The 26,564-nt window shown below is 32.0% G+C and overlaps 4 protein-coding genes across 4 annotated transcripts; all 4 read right to left on the bottom strand.

Annotated features, from left to right (window-relative positions):
* Window positions 1-202: 202 nt before the first annotated feature.
* Window positions 203-3,678, bottom strand: LOC125858705 (uncharacterized). Its single transcript, XM_049538524.1, has 4 exons — window positions 3,068-3,678; window positions 1,500-2,050; window positions 729-1,312; window positions 203-643 (listed from the first exon to the last, which is right to left on the bottom strand). Exons 1-4 carry the CDS (start codon window positions 3,676-3,678, stop codon window positions 203-205), a joined length of 2,187 nt encoding a protein of 728 aa, XP_049394481.1.
* Window positions 3,679-5,480: 1,802 nt separating this feature from the next.
* On the bottom strand, window positions 5,481-8,567 carry LOC125860668 (transcription factor MYB54-like). The gene is made up of 3 exons (XM_049540669.1): window positions 8,388-8,567; window positions 6,850-7,254; window positions 5,481-5,811 (listed from the first exon to the last, which is right to left on the bottom strand). Exons 1-3 carry the CDS (start codon window positions 8,500-8,502, stop codon window positions 5,597-5,599), a joined length of 735 nt encoding a protein of 244 aa, XP_049396626.1. The 5' UTR covers window positions 8,503-8,567; the 3' UTR covers window positions 5,481-5,596.
* Window positions 8,568-15,683: 7,116 nt separating this feature from the next.
* On the bottom strand, window positions 15,684-21,380 carry LOC125860669 (DNA polymerase epsilon subunit B). Its single transcript, XM_049540670.1, has 13 exons — window positions 21,063-21,380; window positions 20,767-20,947; window positions 19,383-19,536; window positions 19,135-19,266; window positions 18,606-18,683; window positions 17,991-18,095; window positions 17,805-17,885; window positions 17,567-17,697; window positions 17,386-17,480; window positions 17,200-17,299; window positions 16,774-16,888; window positions 16,573-16,683; window positions 15,684-16,035 (listed from the first exon to the last, which is right to left on the bottom strand). Exons 1-13 carry the CDS (start codon window positions 21,226-21,228, stop codon window positions 15,895-15,897), a joined length of 1,590 nt encoding a protein of 529 aa, XP_049396627.1. The 5' UTR covers window positions 21,229-21,380; the 3' UTR covers window positions 15,684-15,894.
* An 886-nt stretch (window positions 21,381-22,266) lies between these two features.
* Window positions 22,267-25,888, bottom strand: LOC125860667 (glutamate decarboxylase). Its single transcript, XM_049540668.1, has 5 exons — window positions 25,427-25,888; window positions 24,572-24,772; window positions 23,711-24,179; window positions 23,524-23,576; window positions 22,267-23,029 (listed from the first exon to the last, which is right to left on the bottom strand). Exons 1-5 carry the CDS (start codon window positions 25,718-25,720, stop codon window positions 22,538-22,540), a joined length of 1,509 nt encoding a protein of 502 aa, XP_049396625.1. The 5' UTR covers window positions 25,721-25,888; the 3' UTR covers window positions 22,267-22,537.
* Window positions 25,889-26,564: the final 676 nt, after the last annotated feature.

Raw genomic sequence — 26,564 nt, forward strand, 5'->3', positions numbered from 1 at the left:
ACATTCGAAATGACATCTGATATATATATATATATATATATATATATATATATATGATATAAGTTTAACATACAACAATTGAAATAAAAATAGGAAAAAGTCTTCAAACATGAAAATCGACACATTAATTATAAAAAACTAGAGTCAAATAAACATAAATACTAGCCAACTATTTTCTATAAGAAGAAGGCAGTATGAAAAACTATGTTGTCTGTGGAATGTTTCGGCATGTCTGCCTATTGTGACCTTGTTGTCCACACACTCCACATGTAATTCTTGACTTCTTTGTTCTTGATTCACCACCATTTTTGTATCTAATCTTTTGTGGCCTGCCAAGTTTGATTTTTCCCTTGGGCGGTAGGACAATATTTGCTGCGACATTTGGAGGAATTTTCCATATAATCTCGTCAGGAATAGGATACACTGGAACTTCATATGCGTTTAGTAGGTTATCTTTCTTGTAGTATACAGAACAATATTCATATTCACTCATGTAGTATTTTCTCACGATAGCCAAAGCATGCTTACACGGCATTACATCCATTTGAAATTGCCTACATGTGCATATTCTTTCACGCATATTGACTACATGCCGTTTACCTCCATCATAAACTGTATACAAATATTCCGTTGACGGGACAACCTACATTACAATAATTGTTTTTAGAGGTAGAAGATCAAAGTTTATACAATGATAAAAAATGAGATATCACAAACAGATCACATACCATCATTCCGTGTGATTCCTTCATTTTCTCCATCATTAGGTTTTCATATTTTGTGCTTAGTGTTGTGCCTGTTGCAATTGCTTCATTCCTGTTTGTATTGTTCCAACGACCAATCATCTTCATCAAGTAATCCAACAAATCATATATAAGAAGATCTCTGGCCTCTTTATCAGCTGCATTAACAGATTCTGCAATATTTGAAGTCATCACCATGAATCTATTGACATTGGAGTGTGCAACCGACCATCTGTCATATCCAATTTCGAATAAGTATTCTTTCACCCTATTGTCAATGTTATAGGTCTCAGCCATATAATGATCGAATTCCTCTGTTGTGTATGCATTAGCCATTGCAAAAAATATTTTTCTCAGGACCTTATGGTGCTTCCTGATATTTTTCTTAATATTGCCCCAAAGATGGTATAAGTATACACAATGAGGCACCCCTGGATACACTTCAGAAGTGGCGTTCAGAATGCTTTCATGCCTATCAGATACGATACACATACCTTCTCTTATGCCATAGGTCTCTCGTATCCTTTCGAAAAACCATTTCCACGATAAATCATTCTCTGAATCGACTACTGCAAAAGTTATGGAAGTATTTTACCTGATTCATTGATAAAATACATATATAATGAATTAGGCTTTAAAATCATGTTTAACTATTTCTAATAATAGACTATGTATAATGTGAATATGTAGGTAAGATTAAGGAAAAAATTATCCTAAACTCATTTAATAACCAATATATATTCAATTTAAACTAACCTGCCGCATCCTGTGTCCAAGCTGTCAAAATTGTTCCCCTGTAGGCTGCTTTTAAGAAACTACCATCAACAACAACAATAGGCATGCAATATTCCCATCCTTTAATTGAGGCGTAAAGAGCTACATATGCATATAAAAAACGTCCATCGTCTGTCTTTTCCAATCTTGTAACAGATCCAGGATTTGTATGCTTCACCATGTACAAGTAGCTAGGCAACTTTCCATATGAATCTCTAGGTTTACCTCTTAATATCTCTAGTGCCTTTTCTTTTTCCCTCCATGCCTTCATGTAGTTCAAATCAACACCATATTGATTTCTAATGTCACGTTGTATATCGGCTGGAGTATATATTGTCTTAGGATTGTCAACATTTCTTGTTAACAAGCCTCCTACAAACTTTGAAGTAGCATGACGTTGTGAAAAAAATCTTGATTCATTTCCACATGTGTGAACATTGTAAAATTTTCTCTCCTTGAATATATTTGAATTATTAAGGCTGGAAGACTTAAAATACCATGAACACTGATCATCAACACAAACAAGATAATACCTGCAAAGTTGATTGACATCATATCGTGATTGTAACATATTATAGAATAATATTCCAAGGATCATTATGATCAAGAATTCTGAAGTTTAGTACTTGTAAAAATATATTATATATGCTACATACATGATAGGACGTTTTTGAGATTTTACCATGAATTCTTCCTATTTATTACATGATTATAGGTTTCTATCTACGAAACAAATAAAATGTCTTCTAACATCGCCAACCTATTACTCTCAACTAATCTCCTCGGCATTAACTTTGTGGATGTGGATTATAATTGAAAAGATGAAGAGCTCAGTAAGGAGACCACAAATAAAACCAAAGTCATGCTGGTGGAACAATCTGGGATATGGCTATTATATGGTTTTATTACTGAAAGAAGGAAATATGCAAAAAGTACAGCAAAAGGGACCATGTTTCATTAACGGATACTTCCTATCTATGTGGATGTTGATGCTTTGGTCACACCAACATAACATGTACACAATAAATTACCAACGAGGTATACACATAAACAGAGTCTGCGAAGCCAATTGGTGATCAAACACAACATAGAGACTCCAAAGAGGACATTATTAATGGAGACGGGAATTATATAGTGACGCCTTGGTAACTGGTCAATATTGAATACTAGAGATACGTAAAAATACTGAATTGCAAGGACTTTTAATGTATAAGTTACTTGATTATGTACTTCACCGCATTTATACCATCCGTTATTTGAATTCAAATATACTATATACCAAGTATTTTATACTTGAATATTATACCACGTATTATATATTGAAATAAACTCTTTAACAAGCAAAACGCAGTAGAATATACTTTATACCAAGTATTATATACTATAATATATTTTATGCCAAGTATTATATACTAGAACATACTATATACCAAGTATTATATACTAGAATATAATGTATAGCAGTCAGCTACCAGAACAACAAGTACTAATATGAATTTTATACTAACTTATAAAATAATTTTTACTATTTGTTGAAGTTCATTTATTACCTTGTCGTACTTGAACGCTTAACTTTGAACTGAAAATTTTCCTTGATGGCAATGCGATTTAAAACATCTTGGAGTATCTCCTTGTTCATATACAACTGACCTTTTTTGATGTCTTTATGAACTCTGTTGTTGATTATACCATCTTCGTCAATTTCCATTTCATCACGCGAGTAATTGTTGTCTATCGAAATAAGTGTTTGAGTGAGTTCAACACGTTCTACCAGTTGCATATCATGGGTAGAATTAGAACTTGAACTGATAGGATTAGAAAATGACAAAATTCCGTCACAGTTTTTTTCCTTCAATATTATACACAATGGAAAATCTGTGAAGGAACTTTTTCTTTTCAAATCCAAATACCATCTCAAACTCCTATCATTGTATATCTTCATTGGAGTATAATTTTGCTTCACAGAATATTTAATTTCAATTGTATCTGTTGAAGCATAAACCCCAAGTATCTTCGTCATTTCATCAAGGATGGTATCCAAATTCGAACTCACTTTTAGTGTCACACCATCAACTATGAAATTGTTGTAATTGTGTTCACTATCCCATTTACCATCGTGTTGAACCAAAATTGCAATTTCTTCTTCCATGTCAATAGTCATTTAATTTGCTTGATTTTGTAGTAGAAGGAAGATACAACTAATGTAGTATAGTTCTTATGAAAGACAGTTACTTATACCTTAAAAAAAGGTACTGAACAGTTCATGCCCTTAAAAAAAGGAACTGAAGAGTTCATGCTGCCTTAAATCTCTATTTTATTCAACACGATCTTTTGAGAATGCAAAACGGCTAAGGAAGAAAATATTTAATTGTCATAAATGTTATTCATTGAATATTGCCATATATATGTAATTATTTACATAAAAGTGTCTACTTATGTTTTTTTCCCTTTTATAAATTATAGAGACCACATATTATAACTACTAAATAACATCATATTCCTTCTAGTTTTCTATTTACCAAAAATCCCTTAAAAATGATGTTTGCGGGATACATAGCGTTGTGCACGGGATACATTAGGCTTGATACATTCCACATAGCGGGATACATAACATTATGCATGGGATACATTAGGTTTGATATATGCATTCCACATAGCGGGATACATAGCGTTGTGCACGGGATACATAGCGTTTGATACATTCCACATAGCGGGATACATAGCGTTGTGCACGGGATACATGAGAGATACATAGGTAAATAAGGGATTTTTGAAATTTTTGAAATAAGTAGGGATAGATAGATATTAAGGTAAGTAAAAGAGTGTAGTTAAGTAATTTGTCCAACATTTTTTAGGGCTGTGCCGTACAACATTTTACCCCCAATTTCTACATTCTGGTAATCCAGTTTATCAACATGAACGAAATATATATAATCGATACACTTCAATTACATATGTTGTGACGAAATATATATAATCAATACACTTCAATTGCATATGTTATATATATATATATATATATATATAGGAAATTTATACTGTTACCATAAGAATATTGTGTATTCGTAGGAAACTTATACATATTGTGTATATAAACTGTCAGATTTAATTTTTTCATCTGTAGCCTGTAGGAAAATTGCCACATCCAAAGGATTTATCTTTTACTCATCATGAAGGTATATATATATTGTAGATTAAGTAATTTTAGTTATGAAGTGTTTTTTATTCATTACAAAATTGTTTTTTGGTAACTTTTCGTGAGATTTTTTTTTATTAAAATAGCAAATCGTAAAAGGTTTATAAAATTTCCTTGAGATGTTTATTTGTTTACCAAAAATGTCAATATTTTAGAAGATTAGATACAATATATGCAGCCCAATAATCTTTTTTTTTTTTTAATTTACAAAAGTGAAAAAGCGAATAATTGTTGAGAATTTGTCACTACATGACAAGCATGTACAGTAATTAGCATAACATAACCCATTATTTAATATATGGTAATTGGTAAAAAAAAATCGGTAATTTTTTTATGGTTATATTATAATTTAATTTTTGTATTTATAAAATAATAATACTTGGGGTTATTTATGATAAATTTTATAAGAAGATGAAAGAAAAAATAAAATAGATCATCAAAATAAAAAACCCAAATCAACCGCGTTAAATTAAAATTTTTTATTGAAATAAAATATCACAAAAATGAATTTAAAATTAAGTTATTTCATTGATGTTTTGTTAGACGGAAAAAAGTATATTTGAGCCACTTATATAACGATAGAGATATATATGTGAGCTACTTTTATATCGATATTGAAACCACAATTACATATTTAACTCTTTCCCATCTCATTTTTAATTTCTTCCAAAGTCAACTAATAATTATAACAATATATATATATATATATATCCACGCCATACACGTCCCTTATGCATGCAAAAAAGCTTCATAATTTTACAGTATTCTAGTTAAAGGTCCTAAATTGTGCAACATATTATAAATATATATATTGTTTTCACTGAATTTTTCAGTGAGAAGTTTTTGTCTCATAGATTTAAAAAAAATAAAAAAAATGAAGAAATTAGGATGAGTCTCCAACTGATAGGAAATCTATAAATCTCACTGGAGCCTTTTTGCTTTGTGAAGAAATATTATTATCACAGCCATTTTGTTGTTCCACTTCTTCATCTGTGCCCCTTCTAATTGCAATATGATCTATCACTTCACTTTTATTTGAGCCTGCAGTATTATTATTCACTTGTAGAAAATCATAACATTCCACTTCTTCATTCTTATCTGCAATTTCCACACCTAAATTACTTAATATAATTAATCACATGCATGTGCGCTAATAACACGTAAAATAATTTATACACTATCAAGTCATGCATACATCATCTAAATATAACTACGATAAATAACAATCCATTATGACTGAGATACAACATGCATGCCCTTCCTAAATCTATCGTAAATTCCTTTTTTGCCGTCAGGGTTGGTGTGCATTATACCTTCCTAGACTTCATTAATGAGATTTCACTGGGTATATTGTTATTGTAGTCCCTTCTAATTTCACTAGGCCCCTAAAATGATTTAACTTTAAAAATTTCAACAAGATCGATCGAGACTATAAAAAAAGTATGTATAATTTAAATAATACAAGAATCACGGACAATTACTATTACTGTTAGGATCGACTATATAAATCTACGATACCATAAATGTTCTGTTTGGATCTGTATTAGTATGATACTAATATTCTGCATGCACTTAAAGGATAATCTAACATTGGGTACTTCTTTAATATACTCTAGTTTCATCTCTAATATACTATTCCAAGAATATTCTTCGCTCCAGCAAGCACATGCACTAAACAATATATGTAGATTTTCATCTTCTATTTTTAAAAAAAATCTTTTGTTAGATTTTTCTGGAGTACTGTATATAAATTAAATCACTCAAAGAAATTAAGTGTGTTTGGTATAAATAATAATTTTTTTTCAAAAAAATAAACGGATTTCTTAATTATTTTCTTGTGTCCTAAGTATAATTTTTTTAATCCTAAAAACATTTGTATATAATCTAAACAAACACTATGAGAGGTGAGACATGGGTAGAGAGGTGGAGACGAGGACTATAGGGGTTGGGAGAACACAATCAATCAATATGAATATCACTTTAATATCTGAAACTTGTTTTCCCTATCGTACTTCAAGTAAGAAAATCAATCATTATCCTCATTTTTAGGGAACTATAGATAAAATATTTTCCAAAAACTTTGACCAACCGAACAGAGAGAAATAGGTAAACAATGAATAATATAGGTATACATACCTTGATCCATGTTGAAACGCCGAGGAATCATGTGGTTGAAATGAAGCTTATCTTTTGGATAAAAGGAATTATAAGTAGTACTGAATTGGTAACAATTAGTACTATATCTTTCTAATAATTGTTGATCATGATCAATATAACTTTTTCTCATATTATTGCCTTGTTTTTGGGCAGCTCTATTTGAATATATCTTAGATCTTTCTCTACATTTTCTGGACATAATAACATGCCAATGATTTTTCACAGCATTATCAGTACGTCCAGGAAATAGCCTAGCTATCATTGCCCATCTATTCCCATGAATTCTATGTGATGAAAGAAGTCTTTCTTCTTCCTCTTCTGTGAATGGACTTCTGTTAATTCTTGGATCCAATTGATTGTACCATCTCAACCTACAACTCTTTCCTGTCAAAAATAAAGTTAACAATTTAATTAACATCATAGTACATATATATATACCTCATTTGCACATCATGATTATACCTAAATCTTAAATTCTTCATTATAATACTCCCTCTGTCCCTAATTACTTGTCCACTTTTGAATTGACACACCTATTAAGAAGTCAATAATTGACATAGTGAATTTACGTACCGTTTTACCCCTATTAATTGATGAATTAAGAACTTAATATTTTCAAGAAGTTCAACCCTTTTCAAAGTAATTAATTGAGGGTATAATAGGTAAAAGAAAATGTCCTTTCTTGATTTGTCAAAATGGACAAGTAATTAATTAGGGACAACTAAAAAAGAAAATGTGGACAAGTAATTAAGGACAGAGGGAGTAGGTAATTAGGTGATCACTTGCTAATGTCCTCGTTAAATCCATTGTCTTATATATCAGACATGTGAGCGTGCATGCATGGGCGGAGTTAAGGGCTGAAGAGGTTACGTTCCATCCAGATTAATCTCTTTTGGTATAAAAAATTATATTGTTTATACAAGGTTAATGTTATTTTTTTAATTATGTATATATATGATTGATGTTGAATTCTATTTATTTTTTCGGGTGTTTGCTTTTGTTGAGTTCATATATAGGATCTTTATGGGTGGGATGATTTCTTTATATGGTATTAGAGGATTAATGGTAAACGTGCGCAATCACCTAATGAGCTAACTTTTAAGAGTTAAGGTGTTAAACTAAGCTCAAAATCTATTTTTCTTAACATAGTATCAGAGTTAACAACTCATCGTGATTTATGTGCATGAATTAGTTGAAAATTTTCTTTTTCCACTCATTTTCCGATAGCATATGGATGTGTTGATATTGAACTATTGAAGCCCTAGAGGCATGTTGTAAATAGAATACCGTACCCATGTTATATATACTGGTACAATAAAGATAATAGAAAAAATAAGAATTCTACTACTCGATCCCTCCGACCATAAGATGTGTTTAAGCTTACATAACATGTAAAAGACTTTTCTATTTAATTACTTAAGATTCATGCTAAGTCAAAATCAGACAAACAGAATGAATAGTACTATAATTACTATTAATCGTTGAACGAAAGAGTGTTAGATGTTCACGATCGGTACCTGATCTGCCTTGCAAGTTTAGTGCAATAGCGTTCCAATTATGAGGTCCATATTTTGCAACTAACTCTCTCAATTTCTCATCTTCATGAGGCCTCCAATGCCCTCTGCTACACATGATCGATCGATCTAGACCGTCCAATAATAGACTATATACGATATAAATACTCGTAGCTTGATCAACTCTTTTTCTTGGTGATTCTTAATTTCCTTCTTTAAAAAGCTTCAATTAAAAACACATAAAATTAATTGGTAACTTTTAACCTAGGTATAGAAAAAGATCATATAGTTGAAAAGTAAATCAGATCGATCATGAAAATTATATTAATTTTCAGATCAATAATAGAAACTTGAAATTAAAAAGTTGTACCTGAGATTTAGATAACAAGGCTAACAAACAAAGAAAATGATGAAAATGAATGGAGAGTAGTACATGAATTTATATTTATGGAAGAGAATTATAGGTTGCGTAGTTGGAGAGAATCTTGTTCTGCTTTCAACGTCTTTACTGTTTTTCTAACCTACATGACATCTGCTCATAACCCACCTTACACTAATCCTTTTCTATATTTTATTCATTGGAGTATTAATTAACAAAATATTTACACTTACCTTATCTATATTTTTTCCTCTTTTAGTTGTCGCGTTACCTTTTTTTTGGTTCATTAAGAAAAAATATTAAACAAATGTACTAGTTTATAATTAAGTTACATACTCCCAAGTTAACTTGATAAAATTATTTCTGTCTTTGATAAACTTATCAATAGTTATAACCATAATGATCCTCCTATTCAACTACTTCGACCATTTTTAAGCACCTAGTGTCTAAAAATTCAATCATTTTTGTAAACAACTTGATTGTTTTATCTTAAATATTGTGCACTAATAGTCTTTAATATTAAATGTATAGTTGAAAATAATTACCAACTTTAATCTTAAATTTTAATTTATTTTGGGAAGATTTTTCTGAGGGAAAGTGACTATTGATTTGGGATGTAAGGAGTAGTAATATATAATGTCTTATTTTTCAAGATTATTACAGATCTCAATTTTAAGGTAGTGTATATATTTAAGGTGATTTTTATGATATAAGAAATTATTTACGATACATGACTATAACAACGCTACATAAAGTCACAAGTCTCTAAGTTTATCAAAAAAAACTTAATAAAACTTGAATATTGTTTCCATAATATTCGAGCGGAGATGTTAGAAACTTCAACCTATATATAGGAACACGAGTAGCACATCTTTTTCAAAATTAGGAATAATTCCACACATCGAACCTAATAAGGTGAAAGTCATAAAAGCCAATCAACTTAATTAGCCAACAAATATTTTGCATATGTAGTACGAGTATATCTATATATAATATTGTATTGGCTTGTGTTTTATTTATTTGTTTATATTTGCAATAAAACTGTGGATTTTTGCTTTCAAATTAATAAAAAGGCGACTATAGTAATTGTGGTGTATGATAATTGATAAGTATGGATTATATGACCTGGAAAAAGATGATAAATTGCTTAAAACATAAGTTTTCTTTATAACCATGATTAAGAAATTTAAAGAAAGTATATAAAACATTTTATTAAAATACTAGTATGTACTAGTAATAATGTCACACGGGGAAAATTACATGTCTGCCAATTACTCCTAATAGTTGAGCAAAACTCATGACTAGCTTTGGTCCAAACTTTATATTTGCATTAAAAGAATTTCACTTAATAATATATAAATAATCAATTCAAAGGTAAATAAACTACATTTTCTAAAATATAAAATTTATAAACTCAAAATTCTAACTAGTTAACCCCTAATGTCTCACGTGAAAAAAGTAATTAAAATTTAAAGGGAGTCATTAGTGCTGACATGGGAATTAACCCTCTTAGTCATGGGTCCTCTAACAACAATGATGTTACTAATTGATGACTAAACAAAAAAGTTAATGTTGCTTTTTTCTCGTTAATATAAAGTTCAACAAAATAGATTATATATCTTATTATAATCTGTTAAACATGAATAACGAAAATGCAATATTAATAAACTAAAGAAATAAGCAAAAAGTTGGTAATTGTTTTGTTTTGTTTCAAAAGATAACGAAAAGGTGTTGTTGACTTGTCATAAGACTACTTTCATATAGTTGGCCTAACTTAGGTTATTTTTACTATATTTTATTTTATGTGAAATTGGACTTGTTACAATTAAGGAAGTCTACATCTTTCAACCTCCATTTGTAAGCAAAACTTTATAAGTTTTTATATATGTCATGTATCACCTAGTCCTTCTCGTTCGTAACAACTGCCAACAAAAGAAAATTAATTTATGATTTTTATTGTATTGACGGTAAATTTGAAGCATAACTTAATTATCAAGAGCATGAAAAGTATAAATTCGACAGAATTCAGTATTGTTGATCAATTGAGGAATTTTCTAAACTATGTATATTTATTTAGGAATTCATTGAACTTGTACATTTTGTAAACTTCAATTATAAATTCATCTCTGTAGTCCAGAAAAGATTAACAAGTAATCGCCTAATGGGTACATGGCAAAAGTATAAGCTTCATAATAATAATAATAATAAAAATAAATTTATATAGCATATTGATATATGTTGGACTAACCAACAAGGGCTGTGGTGGAATGATAAATACTCCCTCATCCTTGACTAGAGGTCTTTGGTTCGAGTTTCTCCGGGTAAGGAGTTGCCTTGGTTAGGGAGCGCGTTATCTCGGCGCAAATTTAAATTTAATCAGATCCAATTAGAGGTGTACTTTTCGGAGCAAATTCAAATTTAGTCGGGCTCTAAATTCAAAGGCGGGGCCAGAATTAGGAGTTTGAGGGTCTAAATTTCCTTTTCTAAAAAAGAGAAACTTTTTGTTGATAGTTGGAATTGAACCCCAACTCTAGCGTGAAAAACATTTTCATGAGACCACGACCCCTTCCTTAATTATCTCTAAGCTGTCAATTAGTTTTTTTTAGGGGCTCACAAGGTAATATACATATATTTATTTAATTTTCTAATATAAATACATGATCTACGAAAAAGCTATTGGGTTCGTCCGAACCCATGAACCCCCACCTAACTAGCTCCGCCTCTGGCTCCAATGTGGATTCCAGAAAAAAAAATAAAAAATATGTTGGACTAGATCTTGTGTCTTCACCGGTTTTACCTACTTCCTTAAACTCTTCATTTTATTTTCTCTTGATATGATTTACGCATGCATATCCACGTTTAAAGGTTCATCAGCATATATTGTCAAATTTAGGATACATATATAAGGAAAATATATACATGCATGCATATGTTCTAAAATATTCCTATTACGTACATATGGTGATATTAAGGGTGTGTTTGGTATGACTCAGAAAAATATAATATTTTTTTAGTTTTTCTATATTTGATTGGCTAAAAAACATTTTTTCTAAGAAAATAAGTACTTAAAAATTATAGAAAATTACTTCACCAAGGGAAGTAAAAATAAAATAAAATTCATAAGTGACATTTCAAATTCGTTATTTTTTGCGAAATATATTAGTTCTCCGTACTAAATATATATACCACAAAGTCTTGTTATGTATAAGTAATCGACTAGTCATCTATGTGTTGTCGCTCAGCCTTTTACACTCATATAGTCGTACCTATAAAAAGTTGGTTCATTTTACAGAGAGTAGTTAGCACACATGTAATTTGTTCATGAACCAATGGAAGTTAAGGAAATATAAAAGCGAACGTGCCTTTTAATTTGGTCTTATCTGACATATATATTCTCAAATTTTGTGTGCGGAAATAAACATTTAAGGGGTGTTTGGATTGACATTTTTTAAAGTGACTTATAAGTTAATAGTCATAAGTTGGAAATACCCAATTTTTGACTTTTTTTGGTATTTTTTCAATCTTAAAAATGTGTTTTAAAGTATTTTTTGAGTTATTTAAATACTTCCAAAACTAAAAAAAATAGTATAAAATCCAAAAATCACTAAAAATAAGTCAATTTAAATATCTACATACTATCATAAAATTAAATACGTTACGTAGACATGCGAATCCTACGTAACAAATCTCGCGCATTATAGTAAATACGCATTTTTCCATTATACTATATACATTACCTTTACACAAGACAATGATAGAGTTGTATCTAATTCATTTATGTATATATGACTCAAAGTGTTGTTTAGATACGAATCAACTTATGACACCTCGATAATTAATCTAGCATGCCTATCATACCAAATTAACAATCACGCAAAGGAAATTCACAAACTATATGAATTTAAATTCAATGGCAAGAAAAACAACAATGTTAGCTTGTCTGTTCAATTTGGAAATTGTTCGAAGTTGAATTTCAAAAATAAAAAAAGAAAAAATTTCATGATCAAACGTCCGCCTGTTCTTTTCTTATATGAGTATGTTCACCTAATCACCATGTTAGCTTGTCTGTTCAATTCATCATATCATTTTCTACACATTCTTTTACCTGAATTAAAATTTATAGGATTTGAAGCTACACAATTAAGTTTCTCAACTGCAAATTGCTAACTGAAAACTAACAGCTTAACCATTTGCAAGTTAAATAATTTTATTTTCCCATTTCCCTCTTGACATTTAAAATTAGGTATACACCTACCTGACCTAATTTATCTATTCTCATTAGGAAACTTATACTTCTTGTTTTAAGTAAGACAATAAATTTGTTATTCAATCATCTTCATTAAATTCCAAGATTGCACTTTTCTGTTACTTCATTTTAATTTCAGGTGAATATATACTTCAATGAACAATTAGTTTTTGGAATGTTAGGTAGAAGTATGTTAGGGAGGGTGTTCACGGTTTGGCGAAAATATCAAACCAAATCGATTGAAAGAACTTATATTTGGTATGAAATTTAAAAATTTCCATAATGTTTGATTTGATTTTTACTAAAATAATAATAATAAAATAATCAAATTGAACCGATAATTTGTATACATAAATTTTATAACTATTTGAATATATGATATTCTATTTTTCATAAATAATTATACTTATTTTATACCTTTTAATAATTAATTTGATTTTGATCTACTTATTTCATATGCACTAAATAACACCTCTAAATTTCATTTCTTTAAAAATATATCCAAACCCAACACTTAAGTTTAATTGTCTATATGTGGTATATAGTGTATAACCAGTTTTTAATTTTCACTGCTAAAAATATTCATCTACTCACTTGCCCCTTTAATGTTCGAAGGATTGATCATTCTATTTAAAGTAATATATTGCTTATGTGGATATTAAACATATGCGATGGAGGAAGCTCTATAATTATGCAACTTAAACATGTTAAAGTTATGGAATAGTATTGAAAAATAATAGAAAATTCAGATGTATTCATCTTGTAATAATAGAGAGAATTTATTAATTCCTCATGTTCATTTGAAATAATTGTCTCATGCCACTATTATTTTATTATTATGAATTTTCATTAGTTAGTTATAAATTGAAAAATGAACCAAATCAATGATTTTTATTTTATCTGGTTGGATTTAATTTTTGTAAATTTTAAAATTAATATAATTGATTTAATTTTAATTTTAATCAAAAATCGATCCGAAGAACTTGTATAGATACATACATTCCTTTGTGTGAAAATCTTTACCAACACATGTCTAGTAAAGATCTTGTTTTGTATTAACTGATAATATAAATAATACTATTTGTTCTCTATCCTCGAGTAGGTTACCACTCTATTTTTTCAAAATTTTAGTTGTAACCGACTTTCTAAGGTAATGTACAAAACTCTTAATTCTGAGAACCAAATTCCTAAATAAATGATGCAATCCCTTGTAATCTTTGTGTCACGGTACGGCTAGTCATTATGTACAAGTATTAATTAGCATTTTTTCGTATTAAATTAAATGTTTGAATTTGAGTAGATATTTAAATATTAAGATTTGCATTAAGATTTAAACATTAAAAGCTGAATATATTATATATACATATGGTTGGCAAACGGCATGGTTGTGAATAGCAATTGGGATGATGTTGACTCAGGGCTAGATGTGGGTAGTAGCTAGTGATGATAGTGTTAACGGTTGATAAGTACTAGTTATAGTTAATGGTGGGTGGTGAATAATGACGATAGTTGTTGATAGATGGGTAATTGTTGTTGTAGTGGTGGTTAGTCATGACATGATGATGGTAAATAATGGCTAACTGTAATAACGACACATGATTGTAATTGACAATAATGGTGGTTGTGGTTGAAAATGGTGGTTAGTATGCAGTGATGGGTGATTGTTGTGACAATGATAATTAGCGATAAGACAACTAATTATAGTCATTACTTGTGATTGAGGATGGTAATTTGTACGTGGTAGTGGCATATAATTGATAATAATAGTTGATAATAATGACGATGATGGTAACAATGAATGAAATTGGCAAACCACTAAGTATAAAAATCTTTAAATAAACATTTTAATTATATTAAAACTTCGTTACAAATCTTATTACCTGCTATTTCTGTTATGAGTGAAGCTTAGTCAAACAAAAGAAGAGTTTTTCAATTTAATATTCAAGGATGAGACATTTGATGCTACGCCTCCGATGAACTTCTAATCGATTGCTAAAACCTATAAGAATACGAGATCAAATTTGTCTAAGATTAGGTAACTGTTAGTAGTTTATTCAACTCATAGCTAAATAGAATTTAAGTTATACATGTGTGATCAGTGTGAAAAGAAATTACATTATCAAATCATTCAAAAAGATATTATAGCATATGGACAAATATTTTAATAACTACCGCATTAACACAAATAATCTTATCTTTCGGCATAAATAAGTGTGAATTAGTGCAATAATCTCACAAGTCCACAATGATAACAACATTTGGTACTTTGTAGCATCCACATTTGACTGACACAACACATTAATCATAACAAGAACAGACCCTAACAGATATGTGAAAAAAGTCTTCTCAATTACTCAAAAGGAAAGAAACTTGTGCCATCTTGCGCAAATAGGTTCCATATGTCACAACATGCTACATACATTCAAGCTACACTAAAATCAAATTCTAACATAATATGATATGTGTACACTCTATCCTATGGAACTTCAGTGGATATGTTGTTGTAACACAAGGGAGAAGTGATGAAATCAAACCAAAAAAGTGTCTTGAATGAGGATATCCAATTTTGTGTTACAACAACATACCTAGTATAATCCTACGGCAGCCTTACCCCTTACCTTGAGATGGTAGAGAGGCAGTATTAAAAGTTCTCATCCACCCAAGATTATTTGACTTTGAAAATCAATTGATAATAAAATGTCTTACATGAGTTACAACCTGTAAGAATGAGTATACTACGAGCTTAACAATGCAGTAGACAACCAAGGACAATAAATTAATATACAGAACCATCCTATGAAAGAGCAGAAAGGGAATTAAGACTAACTTAGCCACCAGAGTTAATCACTAAGCTAAGATGACAGCTTGAAGTTGATGCTTACAAGTTACAATGCTGATAATTCTACTTCTTGATTGCATGGCCGGTATGCCACAAATGTGCCATCGTTTGAGAAGGAACCAGGATTAAAGCATGTAACTCCTGTGTATCTGAAAGCTTTCTGCTCACTTTTGTCCCCCAACACTATCTGTTCGGAAATGTCAGATCAAACTTTATCAATTATAGTTCAAGCGCATACCCTGTTATCAGTTTCAGGTCATAACAATATGAAAAAAAGAGAATACATATTCTCAGCTTGAGACAGTCTACAAAACCATTTAACCACAAGGGAAACATTGTGAAACAAAATCACAGACGTTAGTCATGATTCTGCAATCATATATCTCCTCGGACTCTTCAAAAAATATTGTTGGGTGTGAATCAAATTCTCCAAAATATATGCATTTTTGGAGGGTCCAGACAACATAGCCAGGAAACTATCAGATTTTTGGTGTTAGGAAAAAAAACCTGTGTGTTCAAGTAAAATGAAATTTGAAACTTCAACTTAGTTGCTAGAGCAATATAATTTCATCAAGTTCAGGGTATATTTTGATGATTTAGCATCACAGCTTTTAAATAGGAAGTTATACATGTATATTGTTTAACTTTGTTTGATGGAGGAATATAAATTTTGAAGAAACTCTGATTTCGAAAAGATCTATATATAGAAGAAAGAGGAAAGTACCGTATGCGGGGTTGGATATAGGTGTAGACCATGATCATAATTCCAGATAATGGGTTGAACTGTCAAGGGGAGGGGGCAGAGATGGCTTTGATGTATTATAGTCGCAACAAGCTGCAAGGAAAATAAAACATGAGCATATCCGGAAATTTGACTTATGATATAAAACAAAATCCAAACTTTGAGAATATGAAGACAATTTACATGCTCAAATGGATCACTGGTTTCTTCCGTTGAGGGAGGTATCAGACACGATCTTCGCATTCTATAAAGCATATCATGTCGGAATAGCACAATGTCTTGGGTATAAAACTTGATTCTGTTTCAACACGAAGGGTTAAGAATGCATCATTCCATCTATAATATAATATGCTAACGTTTCAGCAGAAGATGCCACCCTTTGTGGCATGCACCTAAGCACCCAGAATGCGTCCTACGTTAACATGAGCGACTGCATGACGTAAATTCTGATTGTGCTCATTTAGATTGGACAAATGAGGGAAGATCTAAACTGTGAACTATATACCATTGCATTACTTGCTTTCTTTTCGTTAAAGAATTGAAAAGAAGCTCAAAGCTTTAGCTCTCATCGTTTAATTTAAAAGTTAGTGTGCAGCAAACAAAGGATACCTGCATGGGTTACTGGAAAAAATTGCATTTGGAACATATTTCTGAAATTCTTCAGTTAGGTATTTAGGCAAAGGACATCTGGGTAAGGCTGTTGAAGGACCTGGAGACACAAGAGAAAACTCCTCATTATTTTATTGAGTTGGTAAAAGCTTAAAAACGACAAATTGTGATGATTTATCAACACACCTACATCATCAGGACCGGGGATAAAAAGAAATCGACTATGCTCTTTTAGTCGTTGGTGTGATGCAATCATTTGCCCAAGCTTCCCAAACTGAACTCTGAATGTTATGTTTGTTTGTCAGTTACTTTATCAACAAATACTTGTAGCAGTAGTACAGCTAACAAAATTCGAACTTGCACTTGCCTGAGACTGGAGATGGACTTGAATGAAAGATTAAATGGCTGCGAGCAGAAGTTTCCCATGAAGACAAATAAAGAAGGAACCACCTCTACATTTTCGTAACCATTGAGGATTGTCTCCAGATTTCCCAAAGTCTTCTCTAAGGATAGGGGAGAGTGGTGGATCAGGCAACCATAACTAGTCCAAACGTATCAAAACAAGGAATAGAGGGTTAGAAAGAGAAAAAAAGAAGCATATATACCTCCTCATTGTCCAGCCATACATCAGATAGTATAACAAACATATCATTCACAGCATTTTTCTCCAGCTCTGCAAGCCTTAGCTATTGCAGAAGTTAGGGAAGCTTCATATCCATTCTTAGCTACCATGAATAGTTCTGCCATGGTATTTTCAATTTTCTCTTATTGAACCAAGTAAAAAAGGATACAGTTTCCTCTTTAGTAAGAATACCACCACCAAAGAAGTCTAGTCCGGAAAAAAATGCCATGGACTTTTCTCTGTCCTCTAATGGAGGAAATCCACATGTTCTGACCTGCATAATACTCTTAGCAAATTAGCTATAAATCAAACCACCAATAATATTAACATATCCAAAACTCAGCCAAACAATTTGATATTGAATCCTAGCGGTGGCCTATATCACTCTTGGTACAATAATTGCCTAAAGTTGCTAATTTCTAAAGTCACACCAGGATAAAAAAAATATTTAAGCACACCAGATTTGGCAAGCTTTTCTTGAGAGAATTGTGAATTGGCAGGTACAGAATCACCTTTGGCAACTGGCAAGCTTTATTGATCTTATTCTTCACTTGTAGAATTAGGAATATAATCGGTTCTAAACAAGCAGAACTTACTTCTCCTGTAGTTATTTCATCAGCTATTGATAAGAAACTAAAAGTGCAGACTGATGAAATTCTGTTGGAGCCTAAGCACCACAAAGTATGAAAATTGAAATTGCTGATGATATTTATCGACCTCTTCCCAAGTTATTTATCTAGTTCAAACTTGTATTTCAAAGAAGAGATTCAGCACAAAAATTGACCTGAAAAACACCATCCAATTGCATTTCACCTTCTGCCAGGACAATTGTATTTTCCACAAAGAAACCTGTAGTTATCTTGTACTGCAGGTTATGGAAACACAGCATATAACTTTCGATACTGTTAAATCAAAGAGCACAATTTTCGAACACTGCCATCAACAAAGAGGAGGCAGATTCAATGTGCTTTAGAACTATAACTCTATTATAAGATGGACCACATTTAAGGAATAATAACCTAAACAAGAAGTGAAATTGTAAGACACTAAGACTAATTACAGGAGTAAATGCATGAAGCAAACCAGCAACTAAGGGGTTTAGAAAGAACCATAGCTTATATAAGCAAGTGGATAGGTTTCTAAGACAACCAAAGAACTAAAGAGAGAGGAACAATCATCAGTAATGGTTCAACATCAGAAGAGAAAAACTTGCTAATGAAGTCATTAACTACTCAGACTCAAGTATATTAGTCCCTGTTGTTGTATCAACTATCATGAGGAATGAAATAAGATGAAACATCTGAAAAGGATATTGCACTCGATAAATTTACTTCGACAGCTGCAGTAAGGTCTTCCAAGTAGAAATGACCATCCTCCAACTGAGATATTACCCCCATTATCCATCTTCTCCCTACTCGTCCAACAAGAGATTGAATGGGAGATATCTGCAAAACAACAATTTCCTACTGTGAGCATCATTTGCACAGGAACTTGAAAGCCATAGTTCTGCAATCCATCTAAAGAGATGTGAATCTAAACTAGGATCATTGTTGCCGCTCACCTCACAGCTGCCATAATCAGAAGAAGAGGCATCAAAAGCAAGGGTTGAAAATCGTGGATCACGAGATACCCTTTGAAACAATAAGAGGAATCTATCCTTGTATAAGGTGGCTTTTGCAGAAGCATCACCATGAATGGGAAGCCTCCCTGTGTGCCTACACGCAGAAAATGGATTCTTCTTTTAACTTGAAATTCTAAGCATTGGAGGCTCCAAAATTATACGCAGAAACTTTTTGTATCTAATTATTTTAGAACTGATTCTTTTTATTGACTAAGCTATGAACAAATATATCATAGTTAATATAATAAAACTAAAAATTTCAGCCTGCTCAATTTGTAAACCAATTCAAAAGAGAATATTATGAAAAGGCCAGACCAAATTGAAGTAATTGGACCTCGAGAGTATTTACACGAGAGTCAAACGATGAAATGGCCCAACAAATTATTGGTAGACTATGTTTGGATCCAGGTGGATAAAAGGGTGTTGAAAGGCTACTGGACAAGCAGGGGCGGAGCCAGCCTTCTGTTAGGGGGTTCATCCGAACCCCCTTCGACGGAAAATATTACTACCTATACATGGTTAAAATTATTTTTTATGTATATATAGTAGATGTTGAACCCCCTTCGGTTAGTTCGTGTGTTTAGTTCTTCAAATTTTGAACTCTCTTATTAAAAATCTTAGCTCCGCCACTGTGGACAAGTAAGGAAGAAATGTAGTTTATAACTAGTGGCCCGTAGTATGATGAGGGCTATACGAATTACTGTGAGAATCTGAATCCTCTCATATCCCTTCTTCTCTGGCTTCTCATCCCCGCCCTGTCTATCTCGTCATCTCCTCCTGCTCTTCTCTATCAATATTGCTTTATTATTGTAATTTCCCTATTTCAGTTTGTTAATTATAATCAATCTTCTTAGTTGTCAAATGCTTGTAGTAGTATTCACTACAGAGAACTAACTTTTTCAGTATGCCTATTCCATAAAAGAAAAACATCAACTTAAACAATTGGAGAAGTTGTCTTAAACTCTAGTTACATTCCAATGAAATAGTTGAATTCCTTAAACTCATACAGTAAACATTGTCTAGATTATGCTCCACTTAAATGCTATCAAATTAACCAAAAATTCTCTAAGTTTTTTGCTATTTTCTTTCAGATTTGCAAAGGACTGTAAGAGATTTTACATATATCTCAGCTATAAATAATACATTAGAGCTCTCAAATAGAAATCAAGTAAACTTCATGAGTGAATTCGAGAAAACAAATATTTCTACGAACCAATGGCTTACTGCTTATACCCAAATTCATAAAGTTGCAACCAGGATAAAGGGGCTCAATAAATTGAATAAAAAAAACAGGGAAAATGGATAAAAGAGTTGAATAGCATACTCATGAAAGAACTTCTTAACAGGATCGTATCGGAATTTAGGGACGATAAAAGTATTAATAACACGAAGGGCAGAAGCAGATGAAGAACTTGAGCTAGGGTTCTCCTCAACGGCGGCATCTGCCTCCAATAAAAGGCTCACCACTTTATGCACCGGTTCCCTATCCAAAATCGAAGACTTCACTGCCCAAATCAAACAAATTGAAACAATAATTATCAAAAATAACAAAAAAAAAAAAAGAGAATTAAATTACAAACGAACAAAAAGGGTGTTCATAAAATTAACAAATGTACGGACATGAAAGATGATGAAGCTCATCGAGAAGCAGTTCAAGAGCGTCGTCGAGAGCATCAGAGGGGAAATGGGAAAGGAAAGAGAGGACTTCGGAGAGAGCTTCGACTTTGAGAGAGTAACCTCTCATCTTGAACTTCCTCTGTACTTTGTTTCTTAAAACTCCGCTCATTTTTTCTTCTTCAGATTTTCCGTTTGAAATTCTCAGAGTTTGTGAAGCTGTAAGAAATTCTGGATCTGATATCAACGGCGGTATGGGCGGGAGACGGTACTGGTTTTAGGTATTTGTCTATGCCCAATTTGGCGGGAAAAAAAATATCCCTTTTTCTGATGACGATATTCTCCGACTTAAAATGTGATCTTTTTCACTACAAGAATAATGTTTTCAAATTAAACACAATACACTACACTACCTCCTGTTTTCGTCCATTTCAATTAATTTGTCTGATTTTTTAATTTTATTTTTTGATTTTGAGATTAGAAAAAATATAATAACTTTTAAATCTTATAATCTTAAACTAACAAATGTATGAAAGCATTTTTAATTTTATGTGGCTGGAATTTAAAATTAAATGGTATCAAAAAGAAGAAAAAGATACTTTATAAACAGAACTAAAAAGGAAATCAAAACAAATAAATTAAAACGTAGAGAGTTTTTATTTTTAAAAAAATTAAAAAGGAAATTAAAACAAATAAATTAAAAGGTAGAGAGTATATATTTTTTAAATAGGGAAAGATAAGAGTTGTCCTGAAAACACGATCAACTACAGTTGGAAACTCAAATAAATAATAATATTTGGAGTGAGGTTATGGATATCTTGCTCCATTTAAATACGTTTAAGTTTATTGTGGAAAAATATTCACCCGTTTAAATATAACTCTTAATTTATCCCCGAATATAATAACCTAACAATATTTTGTAGCTTATGATTCAAATAATTCCGAATTAACTTTTGAGTCAAGCTAGACCAAAAAAAACACCTTCATTCAACAAAATGGAAGTAATCTCTTTTCCTTGAAAATAAGTTAAGTAGAATATCCTTTTGTGCCAAGAACAAGTTCACGCATAAACGTGTTTGAATTCAATACCTACAGATCACATGAAAATAACTTTATATCTGCTCCAACATTCCTCTCCAACTCTCCCTTTCTATATATCTACCTAAAATTATAATACTTCGCATCCACTCAACACAAGGAAAAAACATCATTTATAATAGGTGTAGATTTCAAATATTATTGCACGTGAAATTCAAAGATGACGCAGAGAGGGCATTCTACCAATTATGGCAGACGGATAGATTCATACATATTACTTACAGGAACTTGAAATGCAGTGCTTATTAACATATACAGAGCCAAGATCATGAAAGCATTTACAGATTACGGTACCAACTACTACATTAGATGGAAACAACACACGTAATACATACTACAGGATGACTATGGAAGTGGAGCCCAGAAAACAAGTGTGGCTAGACCTAGCAGACTCCGCTGGTCTTCTTCCCTGCGATCTTCCTCCAATGCTTGATTATGTCTTTCTGAGTCTCTACAGTATCCATGTGAAACTGATGAAGCCCATCACCCTTGTCATTACGCACTTCCTCTGCAGTGACGCGAACAGCTTTGGTGGGCAAATGAGAAGGCTGTGTGTCCAACTCTGTCAGAATTTTCTCAATGTCGGAAACAAGTCTCTCAGCTAGGCTGTGGCTGAAATCCTCTCTAATGACAACCCGCAGAACAGCAATGTGTTCAGCATCCGGTGGCATTGTGTATGCTGGGACAATCCATCCAAATCTTCTGAGATGCTCGGACACTTCGAATACTGTATATTTGCTACTGTCCCTAAGAGAAAATGCTACAACAGGAACACCCACATCCTTAGAGACAATATCGAACCGCCCCATTTTTGTGATTCCCTCTGTTAGTACTTTTGTATTTGCTAAGCAATTCTCCATGACGTCCTTATAACCCTTGCAGACCAGAAACAAAAGTGTAAATCATTTGTATCGTGCTTAAGCAATACGATTAATGGCAGGTTTACTTTGTTGCACAAAATGAATTATCAACCACCTCAGAATTCAGAAGGAACATAGCTGTTGACAAACATCATCTAAATATTCCACTATTTTACTCCATAACTCTTTATGAGTAAAATGTGTTCTAAATTCAAAGGTGTTCTGCATAATCAAAGCAAGCACAATATAAGATCTAAAAAATACCCCTTAAGAGACTCAGCTTTCGACTTTATATTAACAAATAATCTAATAGAAAAAAGGGCAGTGTAGAAATAAGGGACAGCCCGGTTTACTAAAAAGCTCCCGCAGGGCCGGACCACAAGGGTCTATTGTACGCAATCTATCTGCAAGAGGCAGCTGTTGACTTATATTAAATAATATAATCCAGGCAATTGTTGTTCAGACTTGAAGAAACACAGAGTCGTGTTTAATGTGATTTCGGTAATTACCTCAAAGCCAAGTCTTATTAACTGATAATACTGCGCAATTATTTGATAGGAACCTGAAATTGGGAGACAGCATTAAAGCTAACATCCACACGAGATCTCAAATAAGAATTAAAAATTGCTTCTGAATGACAAATCATAGCTTATTTTCTCTCACTGCATGAAAATTAAAAAGTGCCCTTGATATTACCTTTAGAGAAGTTGAGGGTAAAAGTAGGCTGATCAGAGCCAAGGTAATTTATATGAAAGACGAGTTCATCGGGCAAGTCTTCCTTGCTCCGCCATATCACCCAACCGACACCAGCATATACAAGGCCATACTTGTGACCACTGACATTTATACTTTTCACTAGAGGCAAACGGAAATCCCATTCGAGATCTGGCCACAGGAAAGGAGCAATAAATCCTCCACTCGCAGCATCGACATGGATCGGTGTATCCCATCCAGTTTCCTTGTTCTTTTTCGTAAGGAGCTCGTTTAGGAGCTTCACATCCTCAAATTCCCCAGTCAGAGTAGAGCCAAGGATTGCGGCAACACATATTGTATTCTCATCCACCATCTCTACTGCTTTGGCAGGGTCCATTACATAGTATCCTTCTTTTAGTTTCACCTCCTTCAATTCAACCTCAAAGTACCTTGCAAATTTTTCCCAGCAGACCTATACCCCATAATTCAGACAGAAAAGTTTCAGCAGAACCGAAAACAACAGAGAGCAGAGAAACCAAACTTTAGTAATCAAGACAATTATACAAGACTAACAAGGTTCTAGTAAGCTTGCTCCAAAAGGGTGATTAAGGGACTAGTGTTGACAATTGACAGAATATTTGTTTAAAAGAGATCTACTTCCATCTGATCAGATTTAGCCACTAGGAAGTAACAGATTGCAAATTGTCAACAATATCACCAAGTAGAATTTCATCATATGTTTCAAGACTAGGATTACAAGTCAAAATTTGATATATTAATCCAATAAACAGAAGAAATAGGCATTCAAACTCATGTCCACAGTACAAGAAAGACGCTGCAAAGTTGACTGGAAGTCTGATTCACCTGCACATTAGCTCCAGTGACTATATTAGGCTTATCAAAAGGTTTGCCTTCTGCTTTTCTTTTCGCTTGCCATTTGCGTTTGAAAGCAAGACCAGCAAGCATGATTGCCTCTGATGAACCCACTGTACCAACTCCTACTGCAGTCTCATCATCACCAACTGGGGCATGGAAAAGATGTGCTAACATGTTCACGCACCTATTCTGCAAACACAAAATCAAATCACTCTGAATATCAACAGTATCTACCCAAAAGCATAAATATTATTATCTCCTCTCTTCATATTAATATCATACTATTTCAATTTTGCAACTCGCAAAACTTTAATTCCATTCAACAACAACTACATACCCAGTATAATCCCACAGGTCTGTTTCCAATGGACCCTCGGGTCAAGTAGAGAGGCTGTTTACGTTCCAACAACTTCAATCCAAAATCATCAAACTATACCTACACTTTGAAGTAGCAGCAAACTAACTTTTTACCTCAATATTTTTCTAGTAATATTAACAAAAGGATTCAAGTTATATGCACTGTCTAGTTTATAAATCTACCAAGTTAGTTTCAACTTTTACAGATTATCAATTAATCTTCATCCAGAGATTTATCTATATTTACCTAATTAATAAATGACCTGATCATTATCACAGTGCATTGAACTTAAACTAAGCTCCTATGTTCATCAAATATCGTCAATAGAATATCGTTCTACTGAATAGCAATTTAAGTTAAAATTTCTTATTTTACTCCCAAGAACAATCAACTAATAATTTTTATCTCAGAAAATCAACACAAAAGACACTCAACTAATAATAATTATTACAGAAAGTGCGAGCGAGGAAGCAATAAGTACTGACTTGAAGTTCAGTGGTGACAGGGTACTCATCCATGTCGACATAGTTCTTATTAATGGATGACATGATGAGCTTATCGCACTCCGGCTCCATCCAAGTGCTAACAAAGGAAGCTAGATTCAACCTCGGGTTACCATCCAACATAAGCTCGTCGTTTACAATCTGAAAAGCTGCTTCCTTCGGCATGGATTTGTTAGGGATTTTGAACTTAGGTAAAGGTTCCTGTACATATCTTGATGCAAATGTACAGTGCAAGCTCTCTTCTGACTCTCTTATGGAAGTCGTTGTTAACACCATTTTTTTGTAACCTCACTGATTTCTACAACCTTTTTGTTTCGGAATTGGGGAAAAGTAGAGTGGTGATTGATCGGAGAAATGGGGATAAATAAGAGTGACAGAGGAGAGGGATAAATGTGGGAGTGACACGTAGTGCGATGTGGCGGTTGGGAAATGGAAAGCTTTCCTACCTGATTGCTTTTAATATTCTCTACACACAACTGACGTGTTATATTGCTATTTTTGAAAGTTAATTTAATTTAATATTTTAAATAAAAAATTTACGTATTTAAAAATTATACAAAAAATATTATAAATTGTAATTTTTTTCATATTAAATATGATGAAAAAAAATACTGTAAAATATTAGCCAAAGTTCTTATTATTTGACTATAAAAAAAGAAAATCATGATAATTAAAAGTTACCGAAGGGAGACTTTCTTTTGTTTGCTAAAATAATGCAGGATTGTCTTAATTAGGGTGGTTGATATTTGTCATTGTAGTTATATTAGTATTGTTATAGTTCTCATTTTGAAATTTTGATTATCGAATTATTTTTTGTTGTCATCATCTTTATTTTATTTGTACTTGAATTTGTTGCACTTGAATAAAAAAATCTTTCAAAAATCATTTATCTATCTCCATGAGATAATGATAAAATTTGCGTATATTTTACTCTACTAAGAACATCACTCGTAGAATTTTACTGGTATGCTGTTATTGTTGATAAAAAACATACTAATTATTTTCAAGTTTTTTGTGTTTTATATCTGATTTATGTGATGTGTTAGTTTCTTATCGGAATATCATTAATTATTTTTTAAAAAAATCTTTTAGTTTGGTAATAAATTTAAATATAGGAGAC

Source organism: Solanum stenotomum, chromosome 3 (assembly GCF_019186545.1).
Source record: "Solanum stenotomum isolate F172 chromosome 3, ASM1918654v1, whole genome shotgun sequence".
NCBI classification, from domain to species: domain Eukaryota; kingdom Viridiplantae; phylum Streptophyta; class Magnoliopsida; order Solanales; family Solanaceae; genus Solanum; species Solanum stenotomum.

What these genes read in the sequence shown, in the direction of transcription:
- LOC125858705 (XM_049538524.1), bottom strand. Translation starts at nt 3,678, where the DNA reads ATGACTATTGACATGGAAGAAGAAATTGCAATTTTGGTTCAACACGAT. An exon ending in AAGCGTTCAAGTACGACAAG is followed by an intron (nt 2,051 to 3,067) that starts GTAATAAATGAA and finishes TCAACTTTGCAG; the next exon opens with GTATTATCTTGTTTGTGTTG. An exon ending in TTGGACACAGGATGCGGCAG is followed by an intron (nt 1,313 to 1,499) that starts GTTAGTTTAAAT and finishes TAACTTTTGCAG; the next exon opens with TAGTCGATTCAGAGAATGAT.
- LOC125860668 (XM_049540669.1), bottom strand. Translation starts at nt 8,502, where the DNA reads ATGTGTAGCAGAGGGCATTGGAGGCCTCATGAAGATGAGAAATTGAGA. An exon ending in AAACTTGCAAGGCAGATCAG is followed by an intron (nt 7,255 to 8,387) that starts GTACCGATCGTG and finishes TATTTTTGACAG; the next exon opens with GAAAGAGTTGTAGGTTGAGA. An exon ending in GCGTTTCAACATGGATCAAG is followed by an intron (nt 5,812 to 6,849) that starts GTATGTATACCT and finishes TGGAAATTGCAG; the next exon opens with ATAAGAATGAAGAAGTGGAA.
- LOC125860667 (XM_049540668.1), bottom strand. Translation starts at nt 25,720, where the DNA reads ATGGTGTTAACAACGACTTCCATAAGAGAGTCAGAAGAGAGCTTGCAC. An exon ending in CTGTCACCACTGAACTTCAA is followed by an intron (nt 24,773 to 25,426) that starts GTCAGTACTTAT and finishes TTGTGTTTGCAG; the next exon opens with AATAGGTGCGTGAACATGTT. An exon ending in TACCCTCAACTTCTCTAAAG is followed by an intron (nt 23,577 to 23,710) that starts GTAATATCAAGG and finishes TCCCAATTTCAG; the next exon opens with GTTCCTATCAAATAATTGCG.
- LOC125860669 (XM_049540670.1), bottom strand. Translation starts at nt 21,228, where the DNA reads ATGAGCGGAGTTTTAAGAAACAAAGTACAGAGGAAGTTCAAGATGAGA. An exon ending in GTTAAGAAGTTCTTTCATGA is followed by an intron (nt 19,537 to 20,766) that starts GTATGCTATTCA and finishes TTCTGCGTGTAG; the next exon opens with GCACACAGGGAGGCTTCCCA. An exon ending in TTTTCCAGTAACCCATGCAG is followed by an intron (nt 16,889 to 17,199) that starts GTATCCTTTGTT and finishes GTGTTGAAACAG; the next exon opens with AATCAAGTTTTATACCCAAG.